Genomic DNA, 17,768 nt, shown 5'->3' on the forward strand with positions numbered 1-17,768 from the left:
TGGTATTTAAGATTATTTAATCAAAGGTGGGAGAAAGCAAGAGGTTGTGGAGTTTTTTTTTTCCCAAAGAAAGCACTTCAGCCGCTTCCAGAATGGGCCTGAGTTTTGACAGCAGTGTCTACCTACAGACACAAGGTATGAATTGCTTAATTATCTGTGAAGATTATGGGAACCATGTCATGCCTGACTCACCAGCCAGTTATTTTAAAAGGAAAAACAAAAATGATTAGCAGCTCCTTTTGGAAACCAGGCTATTCTAGCTTTCCTCCATGTGTACATGGGTATTGCCGTGTGTCTCCTGGCACTACTGTGCCCATCCTCACTGGTGCGCAATGGGCAGGAGCCAAATGAAACCCAGGGCTTGGGCATCGCAATGCTAACAGCCTTCCAAGGGACAATGCAAGGAAATAGAAAAAAAGCTGGAAAATGTGATTTCCTGGGGAAAAAAACCAAACCAAACCAAAACAAAACCCAAAAAAACCACCAAGCAAGTAAAGTCATTGGGTTAAAGACTATTATTGTAGCACTAAGCATCTTTCCTTCATCTGATTCTATGTAGAAAACTTTCAGCATTTCCAGAACTGCCGTTTAAAATGAGCAAGACTGAACAATATTCTGTTTTGTGTGGTCTCATACTGCTGAGAAGTATTGGGCCCCTTAGTGTGACTGTCAACACAAAACTTACCTGTCGGATGTCGTGGGACAGTAGAAGTGGCATAGTCCTGCTGACGAGCCTACAGGTTTGCACCAGCTGCAGGGCTCTTCTTTGCTGGTGTAATTCTTCCCTCCTCGGGAGAGGCAGATGCTATACGGGTACATATGACCACTGGTGAAGGCAGAGCTACGCTTGTGGTGTCACCAAAATAACGATGTGACTAAAAAAAGAAACCCATCTCTTGACATAGTTATAGTGGTAAAAAAAATCCTATTTAAAGAGGGGGCAAAATTCAGAAATGGGGCTGAAAGCCTCAGACAACCCCTTCCTGAGATTTCCAGTGCTCTGGGAGTTTTGCAAACACTGTATTTGAAAATAGCCTTCCTGTAGTATTCGAGTTCCTCCACTTTCAATCCCAGCAGATAGTGTGGAAGTGGGTGGGAATTTAATAGCCACAAAAAAAAAAAAAAAAAAAAATAGCAACAGTTGACTTAATTATTTTGATCTTCTGAAAAAGTTGGGGGGGGGAGGAAAAGCAGGGAGAAGTTTCTTCTATTTTTTTTTTCTTTCTCTCTCTCCCCCCTTCACCCCCTCCTCCACCTCCCCCCCCCCCGATGCCGAGCCCCGAGCCTGCATCACTTTTTCCGCTTTTAATTCCTCCCACTTTCTCATCATCCACCCCCAATTTCTCAATTTCTACACCCCCCCCCAACCACGGCGCCCCCCCCCCCCCCCGCACAACCTGCCGCCGCCCCGCCCACCTGCGCAAGCCCCGCCCCCGCAAGCCCCGCCCCCGCCTAAGCCCCGCGCGACTCGAGGGCTCCACCCCCTGGTCACTTAGGTGATGCGCAGCCCATTACGGCACTGCGAGGTGGGCGGCGAGGCGAGGAGTTGGGAAGAGCCCCGGTGGTCATCTTGTTTCGGTCGCCTTCTGAGGGTCTTCCTGGGTGGGCTGTTCCCACGCGCTGGCTGAGCCCAGGACCAGCCTTGCCTTGCCCACGGGAGACATCAGCCTCGGGGACGCACCAGGGCTGGGGGCTCAGCGAGGACGACGGGGGCTCAGCGAGGACCACAGGAGATCAGTGAGGACCACAGGAGTTTAGCGAGGACCACGGGGGCTCAGCGAGGACCACAGGAGATCAGTGAGGACCACAGGGGCTCAGCAAGGACCACAAGAGCTCAGCGAGGACCACGGGGGCTCAGTGAGGACCACAGGAGATCAGTGAGGACCACAGGAATTCAGCAAGGACCACAGGAGATCAGCAAGGAGCATGGGAGCTCAGTGAGGACCACAGAGGCTCAGCAAGGACCACAGGGCCTCAGCAAGGAGCACGGAGGCTCAGCGAGGACCACGGGGGCTCAGCAAGGACCACAGGAGCTCAGCAAGGACCACAGGAGTTCAGCAAGGACCACAGGAGTTCAGCAAGGACCACAGGGGCTCAGCGGGGACCACGGGGGCTCAGTGAGGACCATGGGAGCTCAGCAAGGACCATGGGGGCTCGGTGAGGACCACAGGGGCTCAGCGAGGACCATGGGAGCTCAATGAGGACCACAGGAGATCAGTGAGGACCATGGGAGCTCAGTGAGGACCACAGGAGCTCAGCGAGGACCACGGGAGCTCAGTGAGGACCACAGAGGCTCAGCGAGGACCACAGGGGCTCAGCGAGGACCACGGGGGCTCAGTGAGGACCACGGGAGACACCGAGCGTTCTGGCAGCTGAGGTGCTCTCAGGCTGGGCCCACCAAACGGTTGGCAGCTCTCGGCTGTCGTCCCTGCGTGCCGCAACTCCTCCTCTGCAAAACAGCAATACCTCCCACCGCCTCCCTGGCGCAGAGCAGCGGGCAGCAAACACCGAGCCGCGTGCTGAGCTAAATATCACATAGCTGCTCGTTGGGTGAACGCTGTCCGTTCTGTGCACGCAGTGGAGCGGGAGCCTTCAGATAAGGAGTTTGTAATCATGGAATTAAAAACTTTCACATCGTGCTTCTGCAAAAGGGAGTGAATCGAAGGGCTGGCAGGAAAACTTGACTCTGACAACTTTTCTTCCCATTGCTTGCTTGATGCCACTATTGTAACGGCGCTCTTTGCGTGCTGTCCTTCTGTAGTGGCCACAAACAAAGCTAAGAGAAACCAGAACATGCTGTGGCAGGGTGCAATTATAAAATGAGTTTTCCTAGAGCAGCTTTGGATGCTTTGCATGACGTATTTGCAGCACATGCAAATTTGCACATAACTAAACACAAATTTAGCAACCTCTGAATTGTCTGGATAGGCTCAAAGTGACTGTTACTTCTAAGCAATGGGATACTCAGCTTAAAGTTGTTAAAAATACTCAATTTCTAGCTGTGGTTGTCCGTCAGATATTGCACATTGAGCCTGGCATCTATCTAGGACCAAGTATTTGGAGTTGGCTGTGAAGGAAACGCACTTCAATGTTTGACAAACAAGCCACTGTGCTTGTTTGAAGCTGGTCACTAATTTGGAAGGCTAAAGCAGTCCCAGAATAGGGATTCACGAGCACAGGTGCAGTGCTCAAAGGTGAATGACAGATGAAATGTATTACAGGGATATGAAAAGGTTACCTCGATGATAGGACTGGTCAAAGCAAAAACTAACACCTTCTGGAAAAAAGTGTTCCAGACTTCTTTTCCGATTTAAATCTCAAACTATTTCAAGCAGCTAAAATAAAATGCAGGGCTGTTAGCATGAAATTTATCTAGGAAAAAATATTTACTGAGAAATCATTAATTTTTTTTCTAATTTATTTTTTCAGTCTTGAAATTTCATCGATATTTAGATTTTGGAAATAGAATTCCAGTAGTTCTACGCATGCAATAAAAAGGGTGTGTGTGTACATGTTTACTGCGTTACTATATACATTTTCTATTTTCCTGCACTACTTTACCCCATTTGTTAACCTGAGCCTCATGTGCCGAGTATAATAGGAGAATACTTTTATCAGATAGAATCGTTGATACATTCATGCTCAGGGCTTCTTTGGCATGCTGGTGGGGAACATCCTGATCCTTTAGACGCTGCTGTAGGAAGACCCAGTTGAAACAAGACAGTACGTGTTCAGTCGAGGGCTGCTCACGTGAGTAAGGATTTGAGTCATCAAAGCCCAAAAGCACTGGTAAGGAGGAGGAAGCTGTTTCATCAAATGCCTGGTAGCAGAAGATGTAGATACATAACCCAGACGAACAGGCTGATTTTGTGGATCATATGCACAGCAGTTGTGCTAAATTGGGTGGTGTTATTTGGGAAGCACAACAGAAAAGAGAAGATGCATATGGAAAGCTCTGAAACACAGATGCTCCGGAGCAGGATGTTGGGGTGGGTATATGAAATCACAGAGGTGCAAACGGTGTTCGTTCTCCATCTGAACCCAAAGCGGAGTATCTTAGCATAAAAAAAAGTCAGCTTTTTTAGGTGCGGCGGCAGTACGTGTGACGCACGAGCTGGTGACACAGCCACCACTGAGCGAGGGCAGCTGCTTCTGGGCAGCAGGTTCCCTTGCACCATCCTTGCTTCCCGTGTCGGAGGCGGGAAGGCACGTTTCAGGCTATTCTCTCTGATGCTCTGGTTTTCGTCTGCTGCGCCGCAAACACAACACACTGCAGGGAGCAGCTCGCACCCCGGCTCGAGGGCTGCTCACCGCGGCGGGGGTCCACCAGCCTGCCGAGGCCACGAGGCCGGGCGAGCCGTGAGTCCCCACCCCGGCGGCATGTCGGATGCTCACATCTTCTACCACGCTTCATCTCGACTAAGGTATGATGAAACGGGGCCTTGAGCCTCAAACACGCCAAGGGGTAATTCGATATAAATGTGCAGCTGCACCCATCTCCTGAAAGGGGGTGAGTTGCACATTTTGCAATTAGGGTGAGCTAATTGTATGTGCCCGGGCAGTTGCCGCAGCTCAGCTGATGGGTGGTAACTTATTAAACCACAGTAATGTGAGCACTTTGAGTCATGAAACCATACCCAAAGTGCTTGCAGACTCGGGGCCTGAGAACCCATTGCCCTCCCATTCTGTTGCACCGTCATCTCGAGGACAAGGAGAGGGATTGAAAACCTGTGCTGTATAGTCTGATGCAAGATGAAGTTTCCCAAGGGATTCTTAAATTTCTAACCAGAATTTCAAAGAATTTAATAATGTTTTCTTTTTAAACGATCTTGAATCAAAATATTCATTTGAAGTGGGAATGTTTGAGAAAGAAAGAGTTCTGGAAATTTTCGGCATAAATGCTAATTCTTGTAAAAAAACATGAAGGGTCGTATTCAGGAGGCCTAAATTTCCCCTAAGTCTCTGGGTCTTGTGTTTCTTACCTGCTAGGGATCTCTGCAGGCCTAGAGCTATCCAGAAGGGAACCTGTCCAATTTGTGGGACTGTGGCCGGAGTATTTTTTTAGATGTAATGTACTTTTAATCTGTAGCGCTTGCTATTTTCTTAGAAGCTTGAAGAGAAAATTACTTGCCAAATGCTTTCATTCCTCTGTACTTGGTCATTAATTTTGTGTGCACATGCATGTGACTAGGCAAAGAGATTGAAATCAGCCTGTTGGGGTTTTTTTTTTCCAGAGCCTTCGTGATGCCGACCCTGTCAGCAACGCTGATGATGTGAGCTTTGACCTGGAGAGCATAGCTCACATTCTGGCCCTGGTGAAGTCAATGGGATCTTGCTATTGATCTTCAGACCACGATTTCAGTGCACTGAGCTGGATACAAGTGAGGAGTGTAGAGAGTCCTCAGGGAAGCTTTTCTTTTAAACGACTTTTTAATTAAACTGGAGATAAAACCGTTTGCGCTTGGGCCTAATGCCCTGCTGAAGGAACTGGAACACGGACCTTGTAATAGGGTGCTCGTGTGTGAGAGCAGATTGAGTGAACTGATAGAAACAACTGTAGAAAGCCGGGGAGTGACCTGCCTAAATGGTTGGAAATAAAGACGCAGCCCCTCGCAGCCAGGGCGAGAGGGGTCTGGGCTGCGGTGGGTGGCTGTCACCCTCACTAATACCTGTGTAGGGATGCGTATAACACCTTTGTGTGCATCCCCTCTGTTTGTGTGCTGCCTGCCGTTCTGCTCAGCGTTGCCCTGGAGATCACAACATTTTGGCAAACACCAGCGTGTTCTGCTCCCAGCGGAGCCTTTTTCCCTGTTCCCTTGAGGGAGGGAGTCACACATAAAAGAAAAAGATAGGAGATGTCTGGTGCTGGCCTGACCTCGGTGTTTTTTCTTCCCATTTCTAAATGAATTCTAAGCTGAGACATCCCATGCAAAATTTCAACCCAGGGCAGTTGTCTGCATTCACACTAAGAACCAGTGAATAAGTGTCTTGAGGTAGCCTTAATTATAGCTGTGAGAATGATACCAGTGTAACATTTAAAGTGTGAACATAAAATATGGCAAATCAATCAGAGTATGGAACCACACTCGGAAAGTATTCAGCTGATGATGTTCACGATCACATATAAAAAAAAGAAAAAAAAAAAAAGAAAAAAAATCACATGTGGAAATTCACTCCTCCAGCCAATGGAAAGAGATACTTTTCTATCTCATGGTCTACGAAATTCCCTCACCTACTACCCAAATCACTGTTAAAAGGAGCTTAATTTATCCCTTTGAAAAAAAAAAAAAAAAAGTTTTACAAGCCGTTATTCCTGCTCAGCAATCACACAGACATTAAATCTTATTGCAAAAAGAGGGGGGAATGCCTCTTCTCAGCATTACAGCTGCAGCTGTTTGACAGAAGTAAGTGACTTCATAAACCCTCCTGATTTGGCAGCAGAAGAGCGGAGTTTTATGCTGTCTGCTGCACAGTCACGGGGGCTGAGAAAGCCCTGCAAAGCAATCTTCACAAATGTTTCACCTCAGTTTATAAATACCTTTGCTTCACGGTGTTAATGCCTCTCTTGCTTTGCTTTCCATTCACCTCCACTGGATCATCTACCGAGACCTTTTATTGCTTTAAAGTGATTGATCCCACTGGTCCCACATATTTTTCTTCTTTTTTTTTCTCTTCTCTCAACGGAAGATACTGCACCTTCACCTTTCCATTGGTTTGTTGGCTTATTATGGTAAAAAGCAGTAAAGATTTAGCAGGCTGTCTTTATTCGCAGCATAATCAGGCTGTATACCTTCTCATGAAAGAGTCCATAGTTAAGCATGGTATTTTCTCTGTCTCTCTCAAGTGTCTACTTCATAAAGCATTACTTGAAAACACATTTTCCTGAGCTGTGATGAGAAGAGAGATTTCTGATGGTTGTCTTCTCAGCCCCCACCTTTCTGTATTCATTTTGAGAATATTATTTAAGGATGAATTCCTGTTCCTCCAGAGCAACTTCTGGAGATGTTCCCAGCTCCCATTAACATGACTTTGGTATGAGTGTGATATGAGAAGGCTATTCAGTGCTTTGCAGGAACACCATCTCCACTGGGATGTCTTCACTGATGTAAAGTCAGCAGGAACTCTTGCTACAGTAAAATCTTCAGGATTCACCTTTCAAGTTACCTGTTATTTTTATAGGACCATTACAGCTCATAGGCCTTACTTGTTCCTCGGCCAAGCAGCCTGCTGTTTCACACTGCCAGGAGATTTTGCAGGATTTGTCTCAGAGCAGATCGGACCGGGATATACGAATCTGAGGGGAAAACTGCCAATGAACAAATGAGTTTCTCAATGATGGTCTTCAAACACTGGTGGGCTTCATGTAAGTCTCTCTCAAATTGTTGCCCCTCTCTTTGTAAAGCCATGTGACTACAGATGTTTCTAAACTCAATGCTATCCTAAAAGCAAAAGCAAAAAAAAAGTGAGTGAAAATTTGCTAGGTGGAAACTTCCTAATCATGAATGTTCATCTCTGATTTAGTGGAAAACATCTTCAGTTCTGAGATACATGTAGTGTAACCATTAAATACTGCTGCAAGCTGTCTTGGCAGGAAGCCTTGGGTAGCAGTTTCACCTACTCACTTTTAAGGGGCACTTTCTTCCCCAGACATCAGCAATGTATTGTTTTTTAATTCTGTTTCTACCAGACAGACCTTTTGTAGCTGTCCTCAGGCAATTCAACTCCCCCTACCCTGACAGGACCTCAGGGAAATGTTACATCCAGATGCCTCTGGAGAGCTCCCAGTGGCTCCAGAGGGGACTTTGTGACAGCAACCCTCGACGAAGCATCACTTCCCCGCAGCATCCCTCGTCTGTGACGTGACTGGGATCAGCAGTGAGGCAGGTGACCTCGACAGCTCTGCCGGCTTGTCGTGGTTTAACCCCAGCCAGCAACTAAGCACCACGCAGCTGCTCACTCACTCCCCCCCACCCAGTGGGATGGGGGAGAAAATCGGGAAAAAGAAGCAAAACCCACGGGTTGAGATAAGAACAGTTTAATAGAACAGAAAAGAAGAAATGAATAATGATAATGATAACACTAATAAAATGACAACAGCAATAATGAAAGGATTGGAATGTACAAATGATGCGCAGTGCAATTGCTCACCACCCACCGACCGGCACCCAGCTAGTCCCCGAGCAGCGATTCCCCGCCCCCACTCCCCAGTTCCTATACTGGATGGGACGTCCCATGGTATGGAATACCCTGTTGGCCACTTTGGGTCAGCTGCCCTGGCTGTGTCCTGTGCCAGCTTCTTGTGCCCCTCCAGCTTTCTCGCTGGCTGGGCATGAGAAGCTGAAAAATCCTTGACATTAGTCTAAACACTACTAGCAGCAACTGAAAACATCGGTGTTATCAACATTCTTCTCATACTGAACTCAAAACATAGCACCGTACCACCTACTAGGAAGACAGTTAACTCTATCCCAGCTGAAACTAGGACACGGCTGCACGCTGTGACAAATGATGAAGACTTCCCAGTCCCTCAGGTGCGGCATGGCCCGCAGCAGGAGAAGTGCTGCTCCAACACCTGCCTCTGCGAGGGAGATGCTCTGCACGGGGCCAACGCATTCCTTAACCCAGCCAAACCAACATCTTATGTTGCAGCTCGTGGAAACCCCTGTGTTTAGAAAAAAGCTAAGTGGAGCCAGTTTTCCCCTAAGGACCGGTAGCGCTGCTGGCTGGAGGACCTTGCCTACAGCAGGGGCAACCTTCTGCCTACCGTTGAGCTGGGCCAGCTTAGGTTTGTGAGACCTGTAAAGGAATGCACATCTACTACGCACTTTTACACAACTACTAAAGGAAAACATTCCCTTCTACCCCCATCTGCTCCTATCTCTCCCTAAAAGAGGGGTAGGAGCAGCTGGTAGAAGCTGAGCTTTAACTTGCAATGGTTCCCCAGCCTGGTTTGCTCTAAGAAAGGGCTGTGTCAGCACAAAGAGAGGAGCATCTGAGTGCTGGGAATGAGTATTTGGAGGTGAAGAAGACAAGACATCATCTTCTGGCAGCAGGATCAGCTTCTGTTGTCCTCAAATTTATGCGCAAGCAAGGTCTCAGTCACAGCCTATGCCTTCGTGAGGTCTCACGCGCAATGAAAGCTCCAGGACAAGCTGCAGGGGATGGGGGAACCTTCTCCTGTAGCATGTGGTGCACACCAGATTTTGGCACCTCTCACCTCCTTCACTTGATGTATTTACTCTTTTAGTTAGTAGCAGCCTGTGCTTTTAGCTGAGAGGAAATTGAGTTTTAATGTTATTCTTATAAGCATGAAGGTTCAGACTTATTGTGGGTTTTACCTTTGTTATTAAAAACAACAAAGAAACCAGTTTTAAAAACTCCATTTCACCTGGACAATCCCAGCTTCATAATGGTAACAGCAAAAAGGATTTGCAGTTGAAGGATTAAAATGCAGGTTAACATCAAAACCAGTGCTGAATGACTGTCCTACACAGCAAATAGAAGGCATTCACTATGGAAATACCAAAACTAGCCATCCAACACCATTCTCGGGCCCTTAGGTGTTGTACGATAGCGGTCGTGGGTCTGCTGTGGGCACGGTGAACTCATTGCTCTGGTACGCCCCTGTGCCAAAAAGCCAGGGAGTCCTGAGTCAGGAGGTTAGCTGAAAAGCAGCCTTTTTCACATATATTTCCAAAGTTTCCTTTTTCAGAAAGGTTTTGATGTTTCCTTTGAAGGTCACCTTTCAAATCTGTTCTGTAAAGTTGCCTTAGGTATAAAATCCTTACTCAAATATATTAAAAGGTCAAATAAATTGCACTAAGTAAACAAGTTAGCTTTGCCAGCTTTTGCAGGTGTCCAGCACATGGGAGCTTTAGGATACATGACAGAGAATAAAAACTTGACTTATCTCTCTCTTTTCAGTAAAAGTGGGCAGTAACTAACTGAAGGAAAAGAAAAAGTTTCAGACTAAAAATTCTTTCTTTTTTAACTCAGGAAATAGGGCCCTTGTGAGTTGAACTGATAGAGAGCAAGGGCTCCTGCGGTACTTTGCCATTTAAGAGAAGGTAACAGGAATATTTGCAGTGATTTGATTTTAAGTGTTTTCAATTGCAGGACGGGAGCAGATCATCCCTGCAGCTTTCATTTGTCAAGATCCATACATTTAGAGAGATGAGTTCATAAAGAACCTCCCCCAGAATGAAAACAGCATGGCCTACTATTTTCAAGGCTCTCTAATTTATGGCTTGAAATTTTCCACTGCCCTGGGTCTGTTTCATGCAGTTGTCACTCAGTGGTATGCTGAAGTTTCAGGGTGTTTCTGGTGGCCCAGCTTTTAATTTTGAACCTTAAGATAAAATTGGTAGTAGCCACCAAGTTGCTTTGCGTTTATGAAGAGGCCGCTTTTACACAGACTTCCTTAGAGAAGATGCAAACTGCTTTCTTCCGTCTTTTAGTTTACTCAGAGATGCCAACCTGACCCATCAAACAGATTCCTACAGCTGGCTCTTACAGACAGCTGCCTTTTTAGCTCAAATTTTAGACCCCAGCCAGCTGCCAACCCTCAACATTTTTTCTTAATCCCCATGCGCCCTGGTAGACAAAATTTCCACTGGAGGCAGAGCGGCAGCGGCGGTGCCCTGGCCCAGGTGCCGGATGCTCTCCAGCATCGGCGGGCCAAAACCCAGGAGTCAGGGCTGGAGTGCCAGAGCTCCTGATGCCCATTCCCGGGAACTCGGCGCCTCCACCCCCACTGACCTATTTTATATTTTTCCAGTATAAATTCTCAGGATAGCTCAACTTCTGGAGGAATAAAATAGTTATTTTAGAAAGCGATTCCTGTGGCATTCCTTGGGCGCATGAAAGTCTAAGCCGGAGTTTTTTCCCAGAGGCTCTGTGTATGGTCAGTGGGGAGCAACAGGAACGGTTTATCTGACCCATTTTAGGTGGCTGTTGTAGGATGGACTGAATCTGGAGTGCCTCCTTCTCTCTGATGACCCTAAAGGGAACACGGCTTGAGCAGCTCAGTCTTCGGGAAACCGCTGTGGGGCAGATAAACCCCACCTCAAGTCTGCATCCATCTCTCACCTGCTGTTTTCTAAAACAGTTGCATTTGCAAGATATCTCCTAGGACATATACCACCGAGAATGGCGGAGTTGTTAATAATTTCTTGTAAAGTTACTATTCCTGTGGAAAGAAAAATCCCCCAAGCCCCTAGTGTAGTTCATTCTGCGGTTTGCTGTTGCAAAGCCTCTTTCTAACACAGCAGGTGCAGGTGCATGCGGAGTGCAGCACTATCATATTAATAAAATGGAACCGCCTAAGCGTATTTCCTCTGAGCTTCCAGAAAGATCTTGGAGGCAATTCCTCACTTGAAGAACTTCAAATTGACCATTTGTCAGTATTTAAAAAATATCCACACAAACGAGTATTGATGCCTACAGCTTGCAAATAACTTTATGGAGGGTGAGGCAATTTTTTCCAGGATCACTCTTCATATTAATTACTTTAAAAAATGAACATTCAAAGCTATTAGGTCCAGGAACAACTCCATAATATCAGTGGCTGCAAAATGAAAAACGTGCATGCTGGCACATTTGTTCAATCCGTGGTGGCGAGCAGGGACTCTGCTGCTGTTTTATGCGAATTCTAATGAAAGCAATTTATTTCGTTTCCGTCACCCCTAAGCCATTATTTATGAATCAGTCTTCAGATCTCTCGCATAAGGAAGAATGAGTCACTTCGGTGCTGAGAACCAATCTCTGATTTGTGTCAGGAAATCAGCAACCAGGAAACAAGCTTATTAACTACCATTAGAAATGCCATCTAGCCACAGACACCCGTTCCATATTCCTCCCCCAAAACGTGCAAATCCCCCAGGGTGAAGAGCCCTGGGGTAACGCTGTGCCGAGCCTGGCTGCACCAGCCCTCGCTGCTCTTCTCCTGAGGAGCGGGACATCTCCAGGTCTTCGGTTCCCCTGTGGCCAAAGTCAGCAGTGCCCAAAGCTGTGCTGTCGTTTGGCTGCGATGAACTTGGGGTTTCTGTTTCGTTCCCCAGGGACGGGTCTCAATATAGCAGGAGCACAAAGCCTGCAGCCGGCACCATCCCCTCGCCTGCCTGCGGCGAGCCTGGCCAGGCTGCCTTCGTGCCACCACTTGCCTTCCCGCGATGCGACTCGCTCTCGGTACAAATCAAGTGCCACCGGGCTGATTTCACAGCAACTGCCGCGTTTCGCCCCGACGGGAGATGCGGGGCGAGGGGGCTACGGGCGGACGTGCAGGTCTTGCTGAGGCTGCTCCTTTTGGCGAGGAGCGCCGAGCCTGCCGCCCCGACCGCCTTCCTCCGCGCCGGGCAGCGCAGCGGCATCGTAGCACCAGGGCAGGAGAAACTTGCACAGTCAGAAGTTTTTTTATTATTATCCCGCCCTGCCAATCTGGCGCCTTTTAAGGACACTATTTTCTTTCCCCCCTTAAAGAAAATACCATGACTGTTTTGCGAACGGGATGGCTATTTTAACTTCTTAGCGTGATTTATATTCCATTCGCCGCTGGCTGCTGTCGAGACTGGCCCAGTCCAATCCGCTACACATTTCTGATTTAGTACCGTCCTCGCGACCCCTCGGTAACTTCGGCGCAGGAGACAGGATGTTATCAAAAAGCTGGAGTAATGCGTAGCTGCACCTGAGCACGGCCAGGGCAAGCCGCACGCTGCTATTTCGGGAAGCTTTTATGCCTTGTATTTTTCCTTTTCAAATGCACTCACATCACTGCTTAAAATACAGAATCTCTGTCAAAAAAAAAAAAAAAAAAAAAAAAAAAGGCCGTTCTGTTCACCTTGGCAGTGTGTAATTACGGGAGAGGGAAAATGCGGACATTATTACAGGGTGTCTTACTGGAGGCAGAAGGCATGAGGAGTTTGCTTGTGGGTGCGATGCCAGTAAACAGCTGGCTGGGCAGCGGGGCGACGTGGGAGCCTGGGTCGGGGACGGGGGGAAAGACGCCCCTTGCCCTTCCCCATCTTCACGCAGACCCTTTGGCCCAGCAGTCTCTTTGCAGCCGCGCCACAGCCAAAATCAGCAGCAATGCGCTCGCTGTCGCTAGCAAAGGATTTGCTTCAAATTCTTGTGAGGGTGTCGCTTTTCATCGGAAATTAACACCCACCTTTCAATTGCTGGGGACTAGCATTGTCTAACGGGCACTGGGGTGCAGCAGAAAGCGTTGTTCCCAGCACCGACAGGGGATGAGCTATTTCAGTGTTGCCCTTCCAACCCTTGAATCTATTTTTTCTTCAAGCCTATGCGTATCTGTTTTGGGACCGTTTTATAGAGTGATTTTTTGGACCAGTTCTGCTGATAAACCAATACAGAGAACATAATCCAATAAAAGGAAAACAAGGAACAACCCCAAACCAAATGGAAAACAGGAAAGTCAGGATTGTCAGGAAAGAACTGAGAGAGGCATAACCATAGCAATAAATGAGAAGTATCAAATACTGACTACTAGCATGAGTGAGTGTCTCTGAGACATAAAGCCAGAGCTTTCCTTCAAAAACAGTGAGTGGAAGGAACATGTTACCAAGGGTTGCCATTTTGAAGGGACTTTGGCCAACTCATTGGCTTAGAGCTTATTTTTAAGGGCTTGTTCATCTGAATTTATGAACAGGTTGTAATATAAATGGATCCCTTGGAATCCAATTTACTTCAAAATCAAATCTGCAGCAGTGAAACTACTCGCAATTAAAGGGGTCGGTTATCCGTGACGCAGGTTCTGAGGAAAGCGAGTGCAGAATTTATGTAACCTCATTGTAGAAGGGAAGGGGGAGAAAGTCCCAGAGCTCAGCGGGTCATGATAATGGGTTTTCAGTGGAAAAAGGACCTAACTTAGCTTCAAGTAGAATAGGAAAATCAGAATCCAAAGTACACTGTATTCCCAGTGGTATCTAAACACATGCTTTCATACAAGTAGATATTAAAGTAGTTCTGGGAAAGCAGAGGAATAAAATAAAACCTTCATTGAAGTGGCTGTATTTCATCAAGCTAGCATTTGTTTGTAAAAAAACCCAAATGTCATTAGCCTTGTTTATTTTAAATTACGAGCAATGAAGAAGTCTTACTGGAAAATTGGTATTGCAGAAGTCCAACCTGTCACTGTACTCTCATTTTTGAAGAATAATGTCTAACATTTTCTTTTGATTTTTAACACACTCTTTTTATGTCATGCATAGCTTCCAGTATCGCTCCTTCCATCTCTAGGTGTATTTATTCCTAGTGGACTCTTAGATGGATATTCCTGGAGACTGAAAATATTTGGACCCGGATGTTCAAAGGTTGCTTCTGATTCTTGGTGACTGAGTTTATGAGTATCTTGACTTGAGATAGCTTGGATTCGATTTTTAGCAAATTGTGAACAATCACAAAGCCAGCTGGACTCAGTACATTGATCTAGCACACGTGAAAACGGTATCTTGCAATATCTCAAATTCATCACCAAGATACTGAGAAACCAGAAGTCATAGCAAAAATTTGTTCACAAATATTCATCCACCAGATGAGAATTTAAGTGGTTACATCTTTGCTGGCTTCAGTATCCCCCAGCTTCCCACATTGTGCTGGTCTGTGCTGGGAAGGTTGGCATAAAAGAGCAGATTCTAGTTTTAGCTCAGCTGGCCCAGCAACTGGTGTCTACTACTAATGGGGTTTCTGTGGCATGCACCTTTGGTCCTAAAAATTGGATAAGAACGGCCCATGAATTGCAAGCCCCTACCTAGGCTTTTTCTCAGACTTCTTCCCGGGATAACCATTGTATTTACAGGAAAATTGAGGATTTTTTCAGGTATATGTTCATTGGGTCTCCTATGTTAGATATACAGTGCGTCAATCTGGAGCAGCCACGGGCTCTGTGGGTCAGTCATGTTTCACTTGCAGGGTACCAGTCATCTCTGCATCTGGTGTTCTTTTTTGGCTCTTTTAGAACTGGGGAATAGCTTTATAATTTAAGACTTTATGTGCATTTACAGAAATTTACACATACAAAGCTGGCTTCTGAAAAAGCCCTAAATAATCTTTCCAGGCTCCTCAGCATGTCAGTAAACCTTCATTCTGCCAAAAAGTGTTTTTATCCCCTGAACCCCTGTGATGCAGCTACACTGAACCGTCAGTAGCCTTCTGTTTTGCAGGCTGTAGGCTTAAATTACTTGACTGGAAATTAATGTAAATGAAACTCTTCCAGTGCTCATGGCAAGACCCAGCACGTGCAGTTATGGGTGCAGTCCACCGCCCTTCTGCCAAGAGCCAGAGATAAGTGTACCTCTGTCTCTCTCTTACTCACTTTTGGGTGGAGAGGAAGAGGACGCTGCTGTAGCAGAGGGAGCAGGAGAGTCTCTTCCACTTGTACAAGCCGGGAAGTCGCTTCTACTAGTCGGGACATCTTGCTGCGCAGAGCCGCCTCTCGAAGGGTCCCGCGCCTCGCCAGCCTCTCTGGCCTGGGCCCCCCTGGGCTGGGAGGAGACAGGTCTCCGCTCCCTTCTCCCCCCTTACGGCTTTTCCCCGCGGCTTCTCTCCCTCCCTCCGGCTCCTGAGCCCCACCAGGCTCGCGCACCTCCGTCTGCTCTCCCGGGCCGCGCCAAACTGGGCCAGACCTGCCGGTGCCGGAGGTTTTGGTGTGGGAAGGCTGCGGGGGGCTGCGGGGAGGACGGGGGGCTGCGGCAGCCCGGAGGGCGCGGAGAGCCCCTGCCTGGTGCCCGATGGACGCGAGCAGGGCGGCCGGACCGGCCATCAGCCTTCCCACCTCCCTTCCCGCCCCGGACCCGGGTGCAGCTTTTAAAACCCGATTTGGCCCCTTCCCTCCCTCTCCCCTCTTATCTCCGGCCCCGCGGCGGGTGGCCACCCGCCCACCCGCCTCTCCAGCCCACCCCGGGGCTGGCATCGGCGGGTCGAGACCCGGGGGTCACCGGGAGGGACGGGTGGGTGGGTGCGGAGCTCGGGACCGCCGAGCCTTTCGCACCAGGCGGTGTAAATCCTCCCGTGGTCCCCGCCGGGGGTGGGCTTGCCGAGGCTGGCCCGTTCGAGGGGGTGGGATGCTCGTGGAGTCAGCCCTCCAGAGGCTGCGTTATAAAGCTCGGCGCTGAAGGATTTTACAACGTGTTTCAATGTGTAATTTAAAAGGAGAGCGAGGGCCAGGAGCGAACCCTTCCATTCCGAAGCCCTCCCGTTTTCAGGGATGCTCGGCGCGGATCTGGTCGATGCTCCTGCATCCCGCAGCGGGTGCCTCCCAGTGACACCCACACCGAGGGGCAGACACCCCTGGAAATGCCCAGGCGGGTCCAGCCGTCAGGGTTTCCACCCAAAAGCTACGGCCGCTGCTAAGTCAAAACTTCTCAGCCTACCCTCAGTTTTATTACTATTATTATTATTATTATTATTCACAACCCCAAAATGCATCAAACGCATCCAAACCTGTCAAGCTGACAGTACCGTGTTTGGAGCACGGAAAAAAGAAAAAAAAAATCTCAAGTAGGAAAACAGTGGGTTGGAAACGGGAAGGCTGAATGAGCCCCACCTGAAATAACTCCAAAAAAAGGCATTTCTGGCTTTGGCAAGTGAGCAAGAAGGATCCTATATGTTTTTGTATATGGTTCCCAGAGGATTTAAAACTGTAAGATTTGATGCTAAACCTATTTCTGTGCTGTGAAACCAGGGACAGCTGTACAAATATTTGCTGTTTTTAATTAAACCTAACATTGCTACTTCCTTCATTTAAGTTAGGTCAAAGGACTGGCAATTTTATGCTTTGATAGATGAAGAAAAACAGTTGTGGGTGTTGTGTTTTAGAAATATGGTATAAAATAAGAAGTCTGAGGGAAAAGGCCTCAGAGGCTATAATAGCTCTAGCCTTGTGCTTTCTTCTCAGAGATGTTTTCCTTGTCAAATATTTCGCCTTATCCATATAGCAACTGTTTCTACTGTAATTCTGCTCATTATTTTTCCTTGAAAGACTTTTATCTAAACTTTCCACTTGCTCCCTAGTTAAACTTGAGGTGGCATTCTCTCGGCTTTGTATTCTTTAACAATGTAGAAAAATCTGCTTTCTTAGGGGGAATTGAGGACGGTCGTGCCTGGTGCCTCCCTCTTTGGACCCCCCCCCTACATCGCCTCGGTCCCTCGGCAGAACATCTCACAGCGGTTCCCTCCGGAGAAGTGCTGGTCTGTCTCCCGCCCCTCAGAGCAGGGCTGTGCTGTCACCATCCCTTCCGAAAGCAGGCGTATCCATCCCCTCCGCGATAAACTGGAGACAAACTGTCGGTTCAGAGACCCGGTTTTTGGTCACGCAGCAAAGACCAAAGAGCGCCGAGCTGGGGGGGGGAGTTCTCGTTTGGGGTCCATGGCTGGTCTGCTGCTTGTCCTGGGGTAAGTCCCTCAGGCTTCCACTGTGGGAAATGAGGATAACGATGCTGACTCCCATGGTGATGCGTTTTGGGACCTGTACAGTAAAAGAGCCAGGTATTAGAGTTCCTTGGGCTTTTAGAAGAGGGCAAAGGAGACTTAGAATTAAGCAGGAATTTCCCCCAAATTACCTTTTTGTCAAAAATTCTGGACTCATGAACATGCACTGTCTGTTGGAGAACATCCATTTTCATCAGTTTTTGTTTAAAAATCAGGAAAAAATGTTTAGAAAGTCAGAATAATGCATTTAAACACGTAAGCATATATTTTAAAGCGGGGTTTTTTTAATGCAATTTTTTTCAGTCTGCTTTTAAACCAAGGTATAG

At 47.6% G+C, this 17,768-nt stretch overlaps 1 protein-coding gene across 1 annotated transcript; it reads right to left on the reverse strand.

Annotated features, from left to right (window-relative positions):
* Positions 1-7,232: 7,232 nt before the first annotated feature.
* Positions 7,233-15,775, reverse strand: DLEU7 (deleted in lymphocytic leukemia 7). Its single transcript, XM_030036413.1, has 2 exons — positions 15,329-15,775; positions 7,233-7,439 (listed from the first exon to the last, which is right to left on the reverse strand). The coding sequence occupies exons 1-2, from the start codon at positions 15,773-15,775 to the stop codon at positions 7,233-7,235; spliced, it is 654 nt and encodes a 217-aa protein (XP_029892273.1).
* Positions 15,776-17,768: the final 1,993 nt, after the last annotated feature.

This window comes from Aquila chrysaetos, chromosome 14, assembly GCF_900496995.4.
Source record: "Aquila chrysaetos chrysaetos chromosome 14, bAquChr1.4, whole genome shotgun sequence".
NCBI lineage: Eukaryota > Metazoa > Chordata > Aves > Accipitriformes > Accipitridae > Aquila > Aquila chrysaetos.